Here is a 21,540-nt window from a genome sequence, read left to right on the forward strand (position 1 = left end):
TGGACGCAAATGTTCCCTGGATCTTGTGCACTCCTAGGGCTCATTTTTATTTATTTTTCACCCCTCTGTGTTTCAAACATACACACATCAGACATGCGTTCATTTATTGTATTTGTATACTGTGCAAAAATGAAGGGAAAAAACATTTGAACTAATCCTAGTGGCAATGCTTTTACACTCTCTATGGCAGTGGTTCTCAAATGGGGGTACGTGTACCCCTGGGGGTACGTGAAGGCACTCCAGGGGTAAAAAAAATATATTTAGAATTAGCATCCATTCAAAAATCCTTTAAAAATTGTTATTTAATAAATATTCAATAAAATATAAGTGTAAGTTCAACAAACTGAATTTAATGCAACAATGCAATCGTCAGTGTTGACAGTTTAATAAATCAGACACTGATGGCAGAGCGCTTAGTGTTACATCTTTATTTCAACCAAAAATGCTTTGCGCTGGTTAGGGGGTACTTGGCTAAAAAAGTATTTCACAGGAGGTACATCACTGAAAAAAGGTTGAGAACCACTGCTCTATGGAGCCATCTTTAGTGAAACTCTATTCTCTTGAACAGCAGCTCTCTGGCTCCATCTTGTGGCCACGCAGAGAAAGTGCAACAACAAGTGAGTCTCGGTCCCCTCCGCTTTGCCAGATTCTGATCCTCCGCCAAGTTGAGCTACACGTCAGTCGGGAACCGGTACTGGTGACTGGACGTGTGCAGTGCGCGTCAGGCGGTTCCCGGATGCACCGGACAGAAACATGGAACGGGTAGTGGTGGAAGTGCCGATCAACAACGGTGAGGACACATTTCCACCTCCACGTTTTTCGACCACTTATATTTACATCTCTTGAACGGCATTTGGTGCGTTTCTCTGGCGTTGCGCGCAGGCACGCTCCTCCTCCCGTGACGCGCCGCGGTGCGTCGCCCGTGCTGCTGCTGTAGCCTCTGTCGGTGCTATCAGAGCCTCACGGGCCGTTCGTCTCGGTTCTGCGTGGACGTGCTCGTCGCTGCAGGCTGCCGGCTTCTTTGCACTTGTGCACAACACAGTGACAGAGCCCCGCTGTCAGCCGTCACTTACACAGGCCACGTTTATTCCCCCACACATTACAATGGAATAGATTACATTAGGTCAAACTTTATTGTCATTGCTGAGACAAAGTAATGCACTTCAGCATCAGGTTTGTTATATGCATGGTAATAGCATCTAATAACAAGACTAGACATTAAATAACATTACATTACAGTCATTTAATGTCACTTGCGCTTTTATCCAGGAACGTAACTTACAATCAGTAGTATATTACATATCATTCACCCATTCACACACTGATGACAGGCTACCATGCAAGGTGCCACCATCAGACTCTAACTAACATTCATATCAACATCCAGTCCACACCGATGGCAAGCAAGGTGCCGGGAGCAACTTGGGGTTAAGTGTCTTGCCCAAGGACACATCGACTGCCGAAGCCGGGTATCGAACCACCAACCCTCTGATTGGAGAACTACCTTGCTCTCCACTACGCCACAGCCGTCTCATGTGTGTGAAATAACCCACTGACCCCCATGACCCCCATGCTCATCTAGCATCCATCAGTTTAATGTCACTTGCAGTCTTATTCCAGGAACTGTAATGTGTTTTAGTCCAGAGATAACAGTGTGTTTTCTAGGTAACAGTGGGTTCAATACTAACATATGCCCAAGTTGTAGATATCTAATGCTGATAGTTTGAATAATAATAATAATAATAATAACAATAATATTGTGATTATGAGATATCTTTTTTTTTTTTTTTCCTTTTCAAGTAAGGTCAGAGCAAGTCCGAAGATGACCGTCAGTGTGAACGATGGATTCCTCATTCATTGTTCTATGCTTTTTCCAACTTTAGGTTTTTCCCTCGCCGGCCACTCCACGACCCCACGAAAGCGCCAGGTGCGCTTTTCAGCACGCCATGACATCATCCTGCTGCGTGAGGTTATTGCCCAGAACCCCTTCGCCTCCAAAGAGCCAGGTTAGTCCTGTTCTTAAAGGGCCGATCCGCCTGGAATCACTCAAATACTGTTCAGATGCAGAGAGCTGCAGTTACTGTATGACACAAATATTTCCAGTGGAGCTACAGTGACATTTAATCCAGTAATCATTCTATTTAAAACATTAATAGCAACTTCACAACTTCACTTGAGCTGCCGTTTCGTAAAGACATTCAACAACGGCCTATTACATTCCCATGTGTGTGAACTCATTCATCATCATCAGGACGGATCTGGGCCCGTGTGGGGGAGATCATCACTGCAGCCCTCCAAGATGAAAACTTTGAGGTGGATGCCAGGAGGTGTAGGGAGAGGACCATGCTGCTGCTGGACTACTACAAGAAACAGGACTTTCCCAGTCTGCGCAGGTTGGTTCATTCACCAGTAGTAACCTGTGCTGTTTCATGAAGAAATAACCGGATGTGCTCAGCCCTAACCAAAAAGTTTAATGTGTGCGTATATGTGTGCTTTTGGTGTGCTCAGATTTGGAACGGAGAGATTGTACGCCCAAAAGGAAGATCTGCTCCATGAGGTTTTGGAGCTGGAGGCTGAGAAGGGGCTCCTGGCCAGCGGCGAGAACATAAAGTACCAGGTTGGTTTTGTGTTAGGGGAAAGAAGAGTAGGTAACCTTAAGTGACACCATCAGTGCCAGAACTTTATCCATACAGAGGGTGTTTTAGTGCCACTAAAATGGCTTAGAGGGGCAGATTAAGTGTATAAGTTACAGCCTCCAAAACTCGAAATGTATGATTCATCACAACTGAGAATACATGAATATTAAAACTGCATACTGTTTTATAGTCCAGTTTCAATCATGGCAATATATTGATATTTTATCAATATCTTGATATGAGAGCATATATCGTCTTAGATTTTGGATATCGTAATATGGCATAAGTGTGAGCTTTTCCTGGTTTTAGAGGCTGCATTACAGTTAAGTGAAGTAATTTTCCGAACTTAGCTGTTCTCGCTATTATTGGCATTATCCCCTTCATTATAACACATTATTGATGATTATTTATTTATCAAAAATATCATTATTAAAACATTCTGTTAAACCACCGATGATGAACTCTATATTATCGTCACAATATCGTTATCGAGATAATTTGTCAAAAATACTGTGTTATTTGGTTTTCCCCAACATGTAGACCAGTGAACGCAAAGCCCTCTGTCAGTGGTCTAGTCGATATTATCTGAGATGAGATACATGACACAATATGTTTTTTGGCTTACCTTGCACAATACACCTTCTATCTGTGATCTACAACTTTGAAACTCATTCCACACTTTGTTATTAGGTGTCAGCATGCCCATTATGTCATTACACCAAGTGCTGATTCCACTTTTTGTCAGTTCCAACACTTCACAGGAAACCAATGCTAGCTATAGAAATTGGAAATCCAAGTCAGGAGATATTTTAAGGTTCTCTGTAACTTTTCTTCCTCTTGGTCTTGGTTTTTTGCTCTCCTTTTAACTAACAAGATAATTTAGAATCCAAATCTGCCTACTGCTTATACTCTACCAGTACCGCTGTTACTGCTGCTACAACTACTCTAGTATTGCTATTACTATGACAACTTCTACTGCCACTGTTGGTAACACTTGCTGCTGTCGCTCATTCTTATTATTGTTGTAGAAGTGAAATATAATCTTGCCCGTTCTTTTTCAGGATGATGAACTGAGAAAGCGAGCCATGGAAGAACTGACTCTACCAGAACAGGACAAACCCAACATCACCATCACACAAACACCCAGTGCAGGTAAAAACACATTCAGAACGCTAGACATGACGGGACTTGACAGTCTGTTGATAGTTGCTAGTTAAAAGAACATTCATTCGCCTCCGAGGTCATTCCCTCTCGATCGTTTCATCTGGCAAAACATCTATTTTAATCATGGAATATGACTCAGTAAGTGTTGTGCATGTAATGAAAGATGTTCCATAAATTAGGGGTGTGAGATATAGTCGACCGTTTGGGACTAATTTACGTCAGCACATAACAGAATGTAAACACCCTCTATCAGCACATTTCAACATCTGGAGAATCAGTGTTATTGACTGATAATCTGGCGATAGCAATGAGCTTTACTACGCTGTGACACAATGTGTGAATGAAGCATTAAGCTGTTTCATTTTCAATATTCTCTGCACTTTATGTGCAGCGGCTGGATTAGGCTCAGACCTGAGGGGGATGTTAATCTATAATACCTAGTATACTCCGAGGAAATAGGAGATTTGAAGAGATTTGATAACTTGCATCATACTTAAGATCTTCCTCTTTAATCTTCCTCTATATAATCAAATGGAAACATTTCTTTGTTTTATTTTTCAAACTTGGTTAGAAGGCTGCAGGTCTTGCTCTATCTCTCTCTCACACACACATCAAATTCACTTTAAAATGAACACTTTAGTCAACACACGTCTCTCACCCGTGTCCTCAGTTTCGTTGTTGTCTGTTCTCACTCTCGTAGCTCTGCCAGGTGGCTTAAGTCCCTCTAGCACTGGAGAGGATTTATTATTTTGTTTGTTTACAGTTTCTTTGTGAACTTTACAATAGTTGTGCAGAACAAAATAAGCATTGATAAGAGAAGGAAAGTCCTCCGTTTTGCCCTCCTCAAAGCCGCAAAAGGTGACTTTAGATGTCCGCTTCGTAGGGCTGATAAAACCGCTCCAATGATAACATTGGTAGTTGATCTGTAATCTAGGCTAATAAGACGAATAAGGGAAAAGAAATGTCTTGGCTGCTAAGACCCAATAAAGTAGCGAACAGAGGTGTCTACGTCATTGTTTACTAAGATTCCAGGTTTCCTCATCCATACAACAATGCAACCCTGGAGTTTTCAAACTGGTCAGAAACTTTTTCAAACGCGTCCGTTTTTGGGGTTTTAAAACTTGCGTTACATTGTTACATAATTACTGTCACAGCAGAACCAGAAGACGGTTGTGAGGAAATGGCAGGGCTTTCAGCAGCGCCCATGGCCAAGAGGCCCTGCCAGTGCTGCTGCCAGACCTACTCTGAGATTCTCAGCTTCCTGGAGAAACGCTCGGAGGCGGAGCAACGGCTACGAGAGGAGGAGCTTGCCCTGCGCCGGGAGGAGCTGGAGATTCAAAGGAGTAAGATTTTCAGAGAGTTTTGTAGAGCCATTTTAAGTCCAACACTGGGTAAGGTGGTTATTTTATCTTCCAATGACCATTTTGCTTGTAGTGCGTGCAATTTTCTTATAATCTAGCATTTGCCACAGGTATTATGATATTAATTGTAAGAGAAATGTGTACATGTAACCGCTAGTAAACTGGCTCTAACAACACATTTTCATCCTTTCACCAAAATTCTCGTGAAGTTTTCATTAAAGTTAGCCTGATAATTGTCTCAATTTCCATTTGATTTTAAAATTCTGAGTTGTGGACAGGGATCTGGAACCAGGCTAAACTAAAGTAAGAAAATGAAATAGGAGCCATTACTTTAAGAGTGCATTATGTCATATATCAGGAAAGTCATTTAAGAAAATATAAAAAATTAAAGAGCAGTTATAAATATCAGTTGAAAAAGATCAGTTATCTCTAAACTGTAATTCTGTCATCATACTCAGGGGGCATTGAGCTACAGATTTGATTTCCTTTTGTTTTTTATTCACAGGTAAGATCACTCTGGAGAGGGAACGTCTGGGAGCTGAAAGAAAAGAAAAGGAACGGAGATTTGAGCTGGAGAGCCAAGAGAGGCAGGTCATCTTGGACCTGCTCAAAGAAAAGGTGCTGAAAGGCTGAAGAGCTGCATCACCTGCATCTAACGCCACCTTCTAAAAGAAGTCTCAGTCTGAAATACGAGGGGAAAAAACATAGTTGACCGCTTAAACGTGAAAGGAAACCAAGGAAACAGGAAGTGAAAAGATCAATGGTTGTAGGTTGTTACATGCAGGTCATTGTAAATTAAGCAAACAAGATCAAGGGCAGTAATGTCGGGGTGTGTCCACAGTTATGCAGGCATAAGACATGAACTGGCAGACAGTGTTTAAAAGCTGCATTATGTGCATAAACCAGCTGCACATATCTGACCCATATAGATCCCAGTAGACCCTCCCTGACTTGTTTTCCTCATGACTTGGTCTACATGACGATTTAAAAGCCCTGCAACTGCTGGAGTGTCACCTAAGAGGTGGAATGCACTTACGGGTGTGGTGCTGTGTCTAAGGTGAAGCGATTTACCAAGCCATAACTGGCAGACAGGATCACCTTGTTTTCATCAGTACGGTTCACCCCCCTAAGGGACGCAATTCTTTTCTGGTGCCAGTACGAAAGAAATCGATGAACAGCTAAGAAAAGCTCTTTATTCAAGCAGTTCACATCAAAGTCATGGTGCAACTCAAACCTTTCGAAGACTCTGTAGTGTTGCACACTAATGACTTTAAACATGCTTTATTCAGCCACTTCTCTTTCAATTTGAAGACATTTTGATTAAAATAGATGTAAAACTATATTTTACTGACTGTGAATCCACTGTACATTGACTGTTAGGCACTTTTGTACTGCAAACAATACAAGCCATTTAGTGGCTGTCCACATTCTATCGATTATACAGAAACAACTTCTTTTTTTTTACCAATGTCCTAAGTTTGTTTGTCATGCTTGTATAGTTAACTATTATTGGTTGCATAAACATGGAATTCATGACAGCAGCTCTTTTTATTACATTTGCTACTGGACTTCTAGATATTTTTCATAAAAAAAAAAAATGCTATTTTTGTTCAAGTTTACATAACATAGCTTATGTTGCATAAAATGAAAGCCAGAAAATAAAAAAAATGAACTTGCTTCATCTTGTGGTCTCACATAACACATCCACCATGGCCATTTATCTCACTTTTTTCTCACAACTTATGCACATGCACTATGCTTGAGTAATTCCATTCCATGCTACTTTACACTTCTCCACGGCGCTTCAGAGAGATATATTGTGCTTTTCCCTCAACTTCATTTATCTCACTAAAACTAGTGACTACCGTAGAAATAATCAGATTTCACCTACAAAGATGATCAGGTTATGGGATAATTGTTTAAACTACTTAAAAGCACAAAGGCTCAAACTAACCTCAACATACTTATCTTAGTAATGTACCAATAATGTGACAGCTGCACCATATCAAATCACATATAATAACCCAAAAGGGGCAATTCTCTCTCTGCATAATGAGCATTCTTGCTGATAAATAAAGTAAAGATTGAATGCAAGATTAACTTGTTTTTGTAACCCAGTATTTTACACTGCGTTATTCATACTTTTACGTTAGTTAATACCATAAAGTACTACCCTGAGCCTTCCTCGTAGCACTTATTGTATTCATATTAGTTTGTTGCACTTATTGTATTCATATTTATTTGCTTCTGCACTGTACTTTTGCTCTGGTTTATGCTCTTAGATGCTTGTTTAAGAAAGGAGATGCACTTATGACTTCTGGTGACTAGTAGTTCTCTTGAATACCTATGTTGAATACACTTATTGTAAGTCGCTTTGGATAAAAGCGTCTGCTAAATAACTGTAATGTAATGTAAATGTAACTATGAAAAGCCTACTTCTTCCTCCCCCAGTAGAGATTGTAGTCTCTAAACCTCATTGTCTAACTGCTCCAACTAACTACAGCTGTTACTTGGTCAATTTAGGACAAAACTATTTTTCCTACACCACCCACAACACATTTATTTGGTCGTTGCGCTTTAATTTCAGGTCATACAAATCCCACTCACCGATTGGTCAGATATACATCTCCCACGCCCACTGTTGTTTCTACCCGCTCTCTGATTGGCTCGCTTTAAAGTCACTCCCTCAGCTTATCCACCCAATGAACGTGTGCTCGTGGCGTTTTTCTCCCCCTGATGCGACCGCATTGCTACAAAGTTTACAGTCGCAACACTTGAATTGTAGCGGCGCACTTTAGAAGTTTCCCCCGGTTTTAAGCAGCGACCAGGACGGCTTTTCGGTGCGTTGCAGCTCGGCTTCATGGTCGAGATAAAGCGGTGTTTGTGTGTTCACGGAGACGGGGAAGAGTCGCACACCCGCATGCACACATCTGCTGACGATTTACTGCAAGAAGTGTGCGCGTCGCAGGCGGAGCATGTGCGCTTTGTTGTTTTAGTTGTTATACATTGTAGCGCTGCGGCGGCGAGCTTTGTCTTTTCCTGCAGAAACATGCGTCCGCGTGGTGGACGTGTGATCCGCCCCTAGTTTAGTTTCCCAGTGTCGTGAACGCCTCAAACTTAACACCGCAGTCGGCTCTGAAGCAACATGCCAATTAGGCGTTTTGGGGGGTTCAAGTCTCTGGTGTCTCACTCTCACTCTGCTCCAAAGCTGTCCTACGGTTTACAGAAAATGAATGTCTCAAAAAGTGGCTACCGTGTTTTTTCTGCCAACTCCACCACCGCCTGCACCGAGCTGGCCAAGAAGATCACAGAGTAAGTTATTCATGTGAAGTATGAAGAGCCATCACCACTGATGCCGTGTCTGTCTGTCTGTCTGTCTGTGTCTGTTGTTGTTGTTGAGGAGGATCGGCCTGTCTATGTGTTACCTGACAGTTACACCTGGGAGTCATAGCTGCATGTGACCTGAGGCCAGTGGGTGTGTATTGTTTTGAATTGAATGCTGTTTAATTGGGATATATATATATATATATATATATATATACACACACACACACACACACACACACACACACACACATACACAGTGTGGAAAATCGAAGGGTAGGTCTGAACTAGCAGCAGTAAAAGAGTTATTGTCTGTACTAAGGGAAGAATAAAAATTTTTGCATTGCAAGACAATTTATTCCTATATGGGTGCTTGCGTGGTCACATTGCAAAACATTTTGGTTATCTACATTTCTTTGTCCAATCCCTTACCTGCATCATAACAACAACTTTACAACCCAGCATCAGTACTTCATGATCGATCAGTTTGTGGGCACACTTTTTCACATGATGTAAAAACTTGCTCTGAAACCACCTTTTTAAAAGTTGCTGTCCTTTGATGGCCTGATTGCTATTTCAGTGGCCTCTTCCAGCCTGAAAATATTTAGCGTTTACACATTTATTTTAATGAATGTAATCCCAACTTCAGCATATTGAATGTTTACATGAAAAAACCTTGAAAGAATACTGGAAATCTCAGTTAGAAATCGGCCAGCCTCTTTATAGCATTGTAAAGCTCTTTTTTTTCTCCCCCCCCTTAATCATCATTTCCCTTTTTAAAAGTATAAACCCAGATTTCCAGTAACAGCACACCATGAACTACGTTTTATAGCGAGGATCAAAGATTTGTCCTCCACTTTTGTCTTCTGGGTTGTTGCTGTGGAAAATTATAAAGACCTGTCAGTGATAATCATTATGATGAAAGGAGCACACTTTGCAGATTCTGCTTTGTCAAGGGAGAAGGCCGGGCATGGATAATGCACGCCGGATGTTGCTGTGGCAGCCAGGCATCTTTTTTAAAAGGCAACTATTCGTGAGGCATTTTAAACTAGTGAAACCAGGTAAGATGCATCTTTATGATAGATAATAAAAAACAAGAGGCCCATTTTCACCGCTGCCAGTTCGACCTGTCATTACAGGTTGAACACAGTTGTTAATGATACCATTCATTATGCCATCGTTTCATTTAAGCTGGCCCATGGCCCTGTTGTTTGCTGCAGTGGCTGTTGACACACCAAAAAGAGCAGGGCCATAATTAATTTGATAAATTACACCTGTGTTTACCCTGCTATGACATGACAAAATGGCTGCTTTGAAGAGGGGCGTGGGACACATCTGTTTATGTTCCTGATAAGAACACCGACCCAGATCTCTCTGCAAACGTCTTCTCTTTTCCTTGTTCTCTTGTTGGTCTACTGAAATAGGGGAGCAGCCATGTTTTTTTTTTTTTTTTTCCCCCCTTCCTTGCAGACTTGTCAGACCGCCAAGCAGAGGTTTCCTTGCTCGCACAGAGAAAAAGCGCTCGGAGCTCTTTCTCAGTTTTCACTGTTTGGCAACACTGCAGAACATTATTCAGGAGATTATGTTGCCATTCTGGAGCCGAGTAGAGTTTTTCTTGCAGAGCAAAGGTTAAATAACAATGAGTGCACACAGAAAACGTTAATGCATATTACACTTGCATGTCTTAACTGGGCTGTGTGTAAATAACCCCCCCCCCAACTTAACTCATCCTTATTTTCAAGACCTTGTAATTTCTCGCAGAATCTAACTAATTCAAAGCAATATATACGAAAATACTCTTTCTTAACAAATGACATATTCTTTGATTTTTGTTTTTATTTGTCTGCTTAATTGCACAGAAGTCATCATAAATGAAAGGCATTATATACCATATTGGAATAAGGTTGAGGTAAATAAACAGGGCGAGCCTACAGAGGCAGAGAGGCAGGATACCTACTGTCAAAGTCTCATAATGTCACCAAGCCGCACTCATCTGTGGTGTACTTTAAGTTCAACTCTTTGGTTTTAAAATTAACTTTAGTTTGCGCCAGAGGCCCAGCTGTGTTCATGATGCTTTGGCTTGTTCAGAGATTGATTTGTTCTGCACCGAAAGTAAATATCAACTCAGTCCATGTTTGTGCCAAGTGCTTTTTTGGGGATGTTTTGTCATCCTTGAAGATGGTAAGAGATTTACTCACATTCACTCAACTGAACTTAACATAACCTTTTTAATGTAAAGGATTCTTTTATGGCTGTCAAATTTCCCCCAAATCACTCCTATTAATAAATTTCCCTCTGGCCACAAGGGATGCGTTTGAGAACTTGTGGCATGTGAAGTTTGCATGTAATAGCAAGCATAGTTTGAAAAACTATCCAAAAATGATTTAAGTTACAAATAAGTCTGCCAACTTCTTTTTATTTGTATTAATATATTTATTAGTTTGGTCTACCTAATGTCAAAACAAAGTGTCTTTCTCTGGGTCCAGGTTGTTCAAAACAAAGTGTCTTTCTCTGGGTCCAGGTTGTTTTGTTCGACCAACAACCCAAAACTCAATTTGCAATATAAAAAAATAGATTAGTACACGCTAGAACATTTACACACTTCAATTAATGTAACATTAAGAGTTGTGTCTTTAACACTCTGTGGACTGTTTGTTGTTTCCCCAGACGCTTGGGTGTGGAGCTGGGCAAGTCGTCGGTTTATCAAGAGCCAAATAGAGGTAAGGCTGATGAATGCCCTCCCATTCCACATTTCCATAATGAACGTCTTACATGAAAGAGCTGCGGTTTAGCGTCGTCTCACTTGAGCTGGCACTTGACCCCACAATGTGGTTTTTTTTGTTTCTTTTGTTTTCAGAGACTAGAGTGGACGTGAAAGAGTCCGTCCGTGGACAAGACATCTTCATCATTCAGACCATTCCCAGGTGAGACAGGAGGATGCCTTATCGTTTATATCAACAAAGAATCATATCACTATGTGTTCATATAATGAGCCCTCAGATAATTTTCACCCATTTCTGAACTCCACTGAGCTTTTCAGACTCTTCTCCAGCCCCATACATTTAATATTTGGTCAGCTCTCATCAGTCTTATTTCCAGCTGCAAAAAAAAAAAAGCACAGATGAACCCAATATCTATCTGCCAGGCATGAAATAACAGACTGATAAAGTGAACTTAACAGGGAGGAAAACTGAACATCTAGCAGGCTAAAGATCCAGATATTTTTCCTGGGAGTTGGTTAACTAGGACAACTGCCTGGGTCGGCCAAGTAGCCAACAAATGCAGTTTCTAATGTATTCATTTTCCATATTAATATGTATTCACATATGAAAATATCATTCTCTAATGGAAGTCACAAACAAGGTTTATTATACTACCCATAATTTTGCATCCCATTGTAGTTTTACATGGCTAAAGCATAAACGGATGACAATTGAATTAACAGTTTTGATAAGGGTTTAAGTATTTACTTATGATGATATGCTTATAACTAAGAGCCTGCAATAAAATAGTGTTTGTAAAATATATATCTCTGCCATTACATTCTCAGTAGCTATGTCAGTAAACAATCTCAATGCCAGTATTTTTGTCATTACTGTGCAATTAATTGAAACGAGTCAAAACATTTCTACTTTATGTTCTTGGTAACTTTGTCTTATCATTTTACATTTAGGAATCCTACAGCATCCATTTTCCCACTAGGTTCAAGTCCAAATCAAGTTTACCTTTGCAGCCAGTGAAACATTAAAAGCAGAACTTACTATGGCCCTTTCACTTCTGCCAGTTGAGCCGATATTTGTCCTTGTTAATCAGTTATCTGAGAGATAAACCGAGGTCGCGGGAGGGCACATCACACTGTGAGATCTCTGGTTTCAACAAGCTGCCAGGCCAAAGTGGCTACATACAGTGTATGTCCTGTTACACCAGCAGCTCTTCACCTTTTCTGAAGAACTGAAACTGTCCTAGTCATCAACATAACAGACATCATGGTAATCTATCAGAATCTCACCACAGAAGGATTTCATTTTTTATTTTTTATTTTTTCCTGAAAAGAGCTTTATAATTAGATCATGTTTAGTTTTGCAGCTCAGGCTGTGTTTATTTTGTTCCAACCTAAATTACATGACAGCAGCCAGTAACTTTCTAAGTTATTTTTGGCTTAGGGCTCAGAGGAAAGGCCGGTTAAGGTGGAGTCTAATGACAGGGCGGGTGATAACAATGGGAATAAAAACGGGTTAGCTTATGCCAGACATTGTTGACTTCATTGACAGTGGTTTATAGGATGATGGCCATGTTAACAAACACTAAGCTGTTGACTCGTCAATCCCCATCAGCCTATAAACATATCCTTCTGAACCCGTTTGGATTGTCTTTGTGGTCGACCCTTGGCTCAGTCTAATTACCTACCAGTGTAATTATTTGGCTAGTTGTAAAATCTAAAATAATCTCTTGAATTTAATGTGTTCCTCAGCGATGTCAACACGGCCATCATGGAGCTGCTGGTTATGGCCTATGCCCTGAGGACATCCTGTGCCAAGAACATAATCGGAGTCATTCCCTACTTCCCTTACAGCAAGCAGTGCAAGATGAGAAAGAGAGGATCCATTGTCTGCAAGCTGCTAGCATCCATGTTAGCTAAAGCTGGTATGGACTGTGTTTTGTTATACATGTAAACACACTGAATGAAAGCACACATTTAAGTCAGGAAAAAAAGTTGTGACAACTCATCGTACCAAGTTGGACCTGTTGTCTGTTCCAGTCTAGGTCTGTTGGTCTTGACAATAGGCATATTCAAAATCATTTTTTAATAAATATTCAGTGCAAGCTCTTGGCTGCCGTCCATGTTTTGTTTTGTTTTGTCACAAGAACAAAGCAGGATTTGCAGGTTCATCTACCACCGGAACTGCAGCCGTTACTTTCTGTTTGTGTATTTAGTCAGTCGTAAGCTTTATGCTCCTTCCTGTCTGTCAAAGACTAAAAAATATGTAATTGTGTTGGTGGAGACAATCTTTCTCGGCTGCACGGTGGTGTAGTGGTTAGCACTGTCGCCTCACAGCAAGAGGGGCCCGGGTTCAATTCCCGGGCCGGACAACCTTCTGTGAGGAGTTTGCATGTTCTCCCCGTGTCAGCGTGGGTTCTCTCCGGGTTCTCCGGCTTCCTCCCACAGTCCAAAGACATGCAGCTTAGGTTAATTGATGACTCTGAAATTGCCCGTAGGTGTGGATGTGAGCGTGAGTGGTTGTCTGTCTCTATATGTCTGCCCTGTGATAGGCTGGCGACCTGTCCAGGGTGTACCCTGCCTTCGCCCATTGACAGCTGGGATCGGCTCCAGCACCCCCGCGACCCTTAACTGGATAAGCGGTTACGGAAGATGGATGGAGACAATCTTTCTGTGTGGTTTGTCCAGTCTTTGTAGGTCTCAGCTAGTTTGTCCCAAGCTTTAGCTGCACATAACAGACAGAGCCACTTAGAGACGTGTGTTTATTAGATTGTGTCCAAGTTAGGTTTGGTTGACATTGAAATTCCCCTACTTAAAACAAATTGCTTTAAGAAAATCAACGTATATAGATATGAATATCTAGGGACTGGAGAGCCAACTGTTACCCACAATTGGCCACAAAGTATAGGCATTAAGCTCTATTTTACATAAGGGCATGCTTAAATCAATAAATGAGGGCTGTACCGAATGTCATTTTTTACATTCAAAGCTTCTATTGAGGTTGTTTTTATTGTGGTTATATAAATGTAATTTATGGTGCTGTTAGATTGCTGCTAGTCTTCCCTATTAATACAAGCATCCTCTTATGTGCAGCAAGCAAACATTATTTTAACCACAGTGAAAATGTACTTTATGAAAGGATTATTGCTAACAAATATTGACCGAAGCAGAATATCTCATTTGATTAAAAACAAGTGCCAAATCCTTTAGACTTGTTTTTAAGGCTGTGACTTTTGGACTGAGGTCTGAATAATGACTCCAATTGATCCTCTGAGCACTGCGTTGCTTGTTTTATTATGGACACATTTTATTGTGGCTTTATTGTGGCCATTCAATATGGCTTTGAATAATAATTTTGTCCTATCGCCTAAGTCTAGTGCATGTCCTGTTGCATAATTTCAGTGCCAGGAAATGTACTTTTTATTTGTTATTTATATAACCTTTAATTATCCAGGATAAAACAATTTTCACTCCAGATCTGGGCAAGGACATTCATTGCTCAAATGTTCCTTAATCCTGATTTTTTTTTTTTTTTTTTTTTTTTTTTTAACTCTTTCATGCTCCTAATCTAGTTTAAAATGTCTCTGTAGTCCACACCGAGATGATGTGTTTGCATACGTTTACTTCCCTGCTTTAATTCTGAGGGCCAGATACATATCGCAGATGTATTCCCACAACTTTTCTCTCTGTTTAGCAATCTGTTCTCATAGTTTATTTATTTGGTAACACGTGTTATCGATCCATGTGCAAAAAATTCCAAGCCAATATATATTTTCATACCATATTACACCAGGGAGCTCTGTGATTCTGGGCTTCAAACACTGCAGGCCATACCAACTCATGTGCGTATGTCCTTGCTTGTTGCAGGGCTAACGCACATCATCACCATGGACCTCCACCAGAAAGAAATCCAGGGCTTCTTCAGCTTCCCTGTAGACAACCTGAGAGCGTCCCCCTTTCTCATCCAGTACATCCAGGAAGAGGTGAGGCTGCGTGACACTACACCCTGGACACAAGCACAGAGTTACAACAGTGATCGTGTCCTGCTGTACATCAAAGAATGAGCTTTGGAACTAATGTGTAGTTGGTATTTTATTGTTTTTTCCTCAGATCCCAGACTACAGGAATGCCATAATTGTGGCAAAGTCCCCTTCAGCTGCCAAGAGGTAAAAAGCCTTAAATTCTTAAGTTGTGTTGTCATGGCATCACTTCTCCTGCTGTCACAGTGTAGAGTTTCTTTCTTTAGCTTCACATTATGATGTGCTTTTGTCTTTACATATAAACACTTTGCCCTTTTTAAGGTGTGTTAAAGCTTCTATGCAAACTTCCCTTTGCTCTTTTTTGCCGACATATTTTTTTTTTATGTGTTGTTTATCAGTTTCCTTTGACATTTGTCCGTCTGTGTCTCCGTCCGTCTCAGAGCCCAGTCCTACGCTGAGAGGCTGCGACTCGGGCTGGCAGTGATGCACGGGGAGGCCCATCATTCAGAGCTGGACATGGTTGATGGACGACACTCTCCCCCCTTCTCTCCCCCCTCGTCCCGCACCAGCCAAGGACACACTGGCCTGGAGCTGCCATGTAAGACACCCAACACAGCTTCATGACGGAGTTTGAATTTCTGGTTGCGTGGAAACAAAGTTGTACATATTCCTCCAAGCATGCTCGGAGGAATATGTATAAATCTTTGTGTTTTGTACACATCTTTGTATTTTCTTGTGCACGCTCATCCAAGAGAGCTTCCTCCATGAAACAACAGTTGCAGAACCTCAAACCACTCATCATTTATTTTCACCAAAAGTTCAATGATGAGTGCAAGATGTGAAATGTTTTCTGGTCAATCACAAACAATTATTTTTTGTTTATTTATAACAGGGGTCATGTATGTAGCCGTGAACTGGAAAACCCCTGCATTATCAGCAGGGATCTTTATAAGTTGTTAACTGACTGTTTCCACTGCAGACAGGAAGCTTTCCTCCCTCTGTCTTCTTGGCCAAATAAAGAGAAAACTGGAACTCCTGACCAGTTTTGTTGGGTGACGTGGAGAGCTAAATTTCCTACAGGGAGATTAGAGTGCTGGAGTCTGGAGCCGTGTGTGTATCGGACTGTGAGAAGAGCTGGGTGCCAAGGCGCATTGACATCTGCTGCTCTTGTGTCTGTAGCCACAGAAAACAAAATCCAAAATTAAGTTCCCGTTTTGTTAAACATCACAGAGGCCTTGGGATCTTTTTTTTTGTATTTATGCGATCCAAATACCTCTTAGTGATGACTATTTTCATCTTCTCTTAAAGCTGCCTAAAATTGCCAGCTTACGGCCGGAGTATTGCCCCTGCTGACCCTTCAGTAAAACACACACACTGTTTCTCAGTATGTTACAGGTCAGCCCTTACCCAGGCGTCGTTTTAGCCAGTCATGAAATACTCCAGGTTTCTTCCTCAGCTGAATTTATTTCCTTTCTTTTCAGCTGAATTTTTCCATCCTCCTGCTCTTTGTTCCTCCTCGACTTGGTAATGTGTTTTAATGTCAACCTTCGTTTCCTCTTCCCCAGCATAAGCTGAATCAAACTCAAACCAACAATCTCTCTCTCTCTCTCTTTCTCCTCCTCTTTCCCTCCCTCTCTTTCTCTCCGCTTAACACATGCATTGATTCAAGAAAGGCCAATTCATGGTACAGAAAGGCGTATTAACCCTAAGCACAGCAGGTGCTCCTCTGAAAACAGATGGAAGAGTTTGTTTTGTATATCACTAATGCGCTCTGTAATGTTTTGTCCATTGTATGTCTAATTGTGCGTTAACATTTTTCTCTAACATCCTATCTTGTTTTTCCCCTCCCCCTCCCAAAAGCAGGCAGCAGACATCATGTCACATTTCCTCGGATCGAGCTCCCAAGTATGACCGTAACGCTTGAATCCATTTGCGCTGGCTTTTTGATGCCTCCCTGCATGGAATGACAGAATGAGTAACTGAGGGCTTCCACTTCATTCCACATCTGAACATTCAATAATCAAAGTGACAATGGTCCATTAAAAGGTGTTAACTGTATCTCTGTTCCATCTTAGGAGAACCAAACCCTCTTGCTCTTATAAAACCAATTAGTGCAGCAAAAGTCGAGCTGCTGCCCTCCGCCATGTAGGATCTTAATACTGTATACAAGTATCTCAGCATTTTACTGCACTGCAAGTTCAGATTAATGGATGTACTACCCCAGTGCAGCAAAAATGTGTGAGCCCATTTTATTTTTGATCCCTTCCTGCAGCCGGATGAAAGCTGATGTCGTCCTTACTGATGTAAGGGTATTTCACACACTGAACCGAGCCTATGATGAGGTTTGAAAGGAATTTAGGTCACACATAATTATTTTTCTTGGATCTGTTCAACAACAGAAATACAAGGGGCATGTTCACATTTGTTTTCCATTGAACCATTCGTGTGAGTTTACATCTGGATCAAACAGGACTTTATACAAATGTATTATTTCAAATTAGGAAATGAAACATGTCCACCACAGGTTTCACCAGCCTACGTACAATGATGTGGGCCGAGCAGACTTTTGCTCTTAACGCCAACCAGTGCAGTGTCTTTCTGTTTCATGTTTTTTTTTTTTTTTTTTTTTTTTTGCATCAGGGAAACTACTTGGATCATGAGATTAAAACTTGATTTCCCCCCCAAGTGGCGACAATAATTGTTGGAAGCCCTCAGTCTCATACCCTCTCAGTTGGAATCAATTAAGTTCTTGGGGAAAAATCTGAATTATTACAGGAGTGAAAAACCGGGTCATGGATGATATGACTGGCTGCTTAATATTCAAAATAAATATGAATAGATACCCAGTAGAGACATGAACCAGTATGGAATTGAAAAGCATTATGATTAATTAGCCTACCTATTAGATTTAGCTTATGAAATTACATACAACTTGGCACACTGATTGTGATCTGGAGAATGTTGTTAATTGATTGCGCGACATGACCCTAGTCATGCCAAGTGATGAAACCCCTGCCTGATGTTTTTTCTGCTTTTTTTTTTTTTCTTTTTTTTTTTTGATCTGCCTTGAGTTGTGGGCTCAGAAACCGCTTGATTTAAGTTTCTTGGCCTCCTTTTCAACCTTCAAACCATCCTGAAAGTTTTGAATCTTCATTTTTGCACAGATGCCTTGCTGGATGGTCTTGTGGTGGATCTGGGAAGTGAACTCTGAACGTGCCTTGCTGTTGTTTGGAAGAAGGTTTTTGGCATGTTCAGGGCCTTAGTTGGACCCAACAAGTCAAATGTGGCGGGCTCTAGACCTGGATCGATCATTACTTGAAATCCCAAATCCTAATAAAGAACTTTGGTCAGGTTGAAGGGATTCAGTTTGAGGGGCTGAGTTAAGTGTTGTAACATCCATATTGCAATCTGTTTAGAAAGTGATGTTTGATTAGATTACAAATAATGATCGATCTGGTCTGTGTCTCTGCTCTACACCCGCTTGCCCATCTCCCGCTATACCAAAAGCATCCACATGCAGTAGCACCATGTAAACCCATCTCAAGTCTTGGTTTGGATTTAGCACAAATTTCTCCCACTGATGATTTGGTCCCAACAGTCTGCATAGCCTGCAGTTGTTGGATCGGTGCCGTGGTAGCTGGAGGCTTGCTGGTTTAGAGCTGCCTTGCATGACGTTTGCAGGTTTTTAATCAAATCCCTTCTCAACAAATCCACCCTTAAATTTACCCCCCCCCAACGATCTGTTCCTGAATGGGGTTGGCGGACAGACCACTCTTCTTTTTCCGGGAAGGTCATGTTCCTTTATCTTATCTTTGTCTTTCAGTGATGATGGCGAAGGAGAAGCCACCAATCACAGTCGTTGGAGATGTAGGAGGCCGAATCGCCATCATTGTTGTAAGAACACAAACTTTTATGTGTCTGTACTTAAAACTATTAAGCAATTCATTCCTCAATTTGAAACGGATGAATATTTGAATCGGAGAGATGCAGTGTGATGAATCGCTTTAGTGTTTGACAAATCCAATGTCTTAGTGTAAGAGTGGGGAGTTGTTTATTATGTACATTTGTGTGCCAGATTATTTTCCATGTGGCTTTTGTTAGTTATTGTGGAGTTTTGTAAATTCATTGCTGATGTTTCTCATAAGTGAAGTATTTCTGGGGATTTTTGCACTTAATCAGATTCATGTTAGTCATACCACCTCCCAAAAAAAGTCATCTCAGAAATGTCAGATCCTCCAGCAATCCAAATACATGTATTTTTCTCTTTTCTTTCATACCTAACCCCGTGGCAACTTTCTCAGGATGACATCATAGATGACGTGGAGGACTTTGTTGCAGCAGCAGAAATCCTGAAGGAGAGGGGAGCCTACAAGATCTACATCATGGCTACACACGGCCTGCTGTCTGCCGATGCACCAAGAATAATAGAGGAGTCTGCCATCGATGAGGTAAAATGTTTGGAGCTCGTCATTGGACTTAAAATTTGAAGGTGCATGGGAAATTAATTTCAAATGTGTCAAAACTTTAATTCATAATTACATTCAGTAAACTAATGTAAATAATTCATTTTGTTAACATATTCAATGTAATCCAATTCCATCCTTCTTGTACATATACAAACTATAGTTATGCATTTAGACATTTTCTTGAAAAAAAACCAAAAAACGATCTCTCCTGTTCATACATTTCACTAGTTATCTTATATTTATTTATCTTTTTCAAACAAAGCATGGTCATGGTTTTGTGGTTTATCCCTCCATATCTATATATGCTCTATTTTTAAGGCTTTTCATATGTGGCGTTCGTGGTTATCTAGTGCCTTGGATAACATCTCCGGGAGGTTTGCAGCTAGAGAAAACATAACATCACTCATAACACAAACCTGATGACAGACAGACTTGAACTTAGAGGGCCCTATCTCACAAGTAGCCTAAGAGGATAAAATGATGACATTTTTTATGACAGACAGACGTAAACTGCATCATGACTGGATAGGAATATAACAAAATGTGTCATGATGAGTCCACAATCCACGCATGCCTCTGTCTGCCCTCAACGCCTCCTCCTCTCCTCTCTCCTCTGTGTGTGCCAGTGTAGACGTAGGCTTCTGCAAAGTTTGCGTGTCCTCTTACCCTAAACAGCAACGTTTAAGGCTGATGTCTCTCTCAAGCAGTGCCTGGCTGCAAGCCCATCCGTAATGCACCCTCCAGATTCTGCAACCCTCCCGTTTAACTAGCAAAAGTGGAGTTGGACACGCCCCATAAATGCATTCACACCATGCACTTTAGATGTTTAAATAGGGTCCAAACAGTGGGATATCCTTCACTTATATCTTGACTCGTGTTGGTTTATGGGACTTTGTTTCCTGAATTCAGCCTCCCATCAACTGTATTGGCAAGATTTGAGTGTGAGGAATGGCTTTAGTTATTTGGGAATTCTATGTCATGAGAGTGAGGTTTCAACATTAAATAAATAACTACTCTAACATAATAGGGGGTTTGTTTATATGCAGAGTTATGTGACAATATCATTTCCATGTGTTTTTTTTCTCATGCAATCATTATTCCCAGGGTACGCACCGCTTCAAGCAGCCCAACTAATCAAATGCTCGTGTTTAGAAGTTGTAGAAAGTAAAGTTCAGAAGGAGCCCTGAAGTTGGTCTGGTCTCTTCTGGCTTGAGAGACGTAGTGTTACGTGAGAACCTAGACTCAGGGCAGCAAAGTGGAACACAGGCTGACACAAATGCACTAAGGCTGTTGTATTGCGCCTCCAGGTGGTGGTGACCAACACTGTGCCTCATGAGGTGCAGAAGCTTCAGTGTCCAAAAATCAAAACCGTGGACGTCAGTATGATCCTGGCCGAGGCCATCCGGCGAACCCACAACGGAGAGTCCATGGCCTATCTGTTCCGCAACATCACTGTCGACGACTGAGGCAACACACACACTCTCTCACACTCACATTCCAGCACACACACACTGATGACCAAGAATCAAGAACCTATCGGCCCTGTTTGTTTTGCTGATAAACATGTCCAGAGATTGGCTTTATTCCCTGCATGTGACATATGAAGCAACTCAGATTCTGCTTTATTCCTCTGACGTTACACAGTGGGACTGTACAAATTATACAAACTGTTTCACTTCACTAATACTGTATATGCTTCCTACCGTCTGAAAACATAAATGGCACAACACAATGTATCATGTGCAGCCTCTCTGTACGCTGCGAAATTTGGCAAATAAAATAATTCATCTTGGGTGAGTAAATTGCTGTCATCTACTTTTTATTTCCCCATGAATTTATGTGTCAAACGCTTGGGTGTTCATGAAATAACTGGATGAATGTAGCACAGTA

The 21,540-nt window shown here is 41.1% G+C and overlaps 2 protein-coding genes across 4 annotated transcripts; both read left to right on the plus strand.

Moving 5' to 3' along the window:
• The first annotated feature begins 695 nt into the window (after positions 1-695).
• si:dkey-45d16.4 (scaffold attachment factor B1) lies at positions 696-6,809 on the plus strand. Of its 3 annotated transcripts, XM_054605112.1 has the most exons (8): positions 696-790; positions 1,884-2,006; positions 2,252-2,393; positions 2,509-2,617; positions 3,698-3,788; positions 4,955-5,143; positions 5,440-5,464; positions 5,667-5,731. In XM_054605112.1, exons 1-8 carry the CDS (start codon positions 754-756, stop codon positions 5,668-5,670), a joined length of 720 nt encoding a protein of 239 aa, XP_054461087.1. In that variant the 5' UTR covers positions 696-753; the 3' UTR covers positions 5,671-5,731. The 3 variants fall into 3 exon arrangements, with proteins under 3 accessions (XP_054461087.1, XP_054461085.1, XP_054461086.1); XM_054605110.1 differs by lacking the exon at positions 5,440-5,464 and having other exon boundaries at positions 5,667-6,809; XM_054605111.1 differs by lacking the exon at positions 5,440-5,464 and having other exon boundaries at positions 4,958-5,143; positions 5,667-6,809.
• A 1,060-nt stretch (positions 6,810-7,869) lies between these two features.
• Positions 7,870-21,459, plus strand: LOC129095562 (phosphoribosyl pyrophosphate synthase-associated protein 1-like). The gene is made up of 10 exons (XM_054604059.1): positions 7,870-8,473; positions 11,153-11,205; positions 11,343-11,409; positions 12,957-13,129; positions 15,072-15,187; positions 15,315-15,370; positions 15,625-15,782; positions 19,008-19,078; positions 19,486-19,632; positions 20,958-21,459. The coding sequence occupies exons 1-10, from the start codon at positions 8,307-8,309 to the stop codon at positions 21,114-21,116; spliced, it is 1,167 nt and encodes a 388-aa protein (XP_054460034.1). The 5' UTR covers positions 7,870-8,306; the 3' UTR covers positions 21,117-21,459.
• The last annotated feature ends 81 nt before the right edge of the window (positions 21,460-21,540 follow it).

Source organism: Anoplopoma fimbria, chromosome 9, assembly GCF_027596085.1.
Source record: "Anoplopoma fimbria isolate UVic2021 breed Golden Eagle Sablefish chromosome 9, Afim_UVic_2022, whole genome shotgun sequence".
In the NCBI taxonomy this organism is placed as follows: Eukaryota; Metazoa; Chordata; class Actinopteri; order Perciformes; family Anoplopomatidae; genus Anoplopoma; species Anoplopoma fimbria.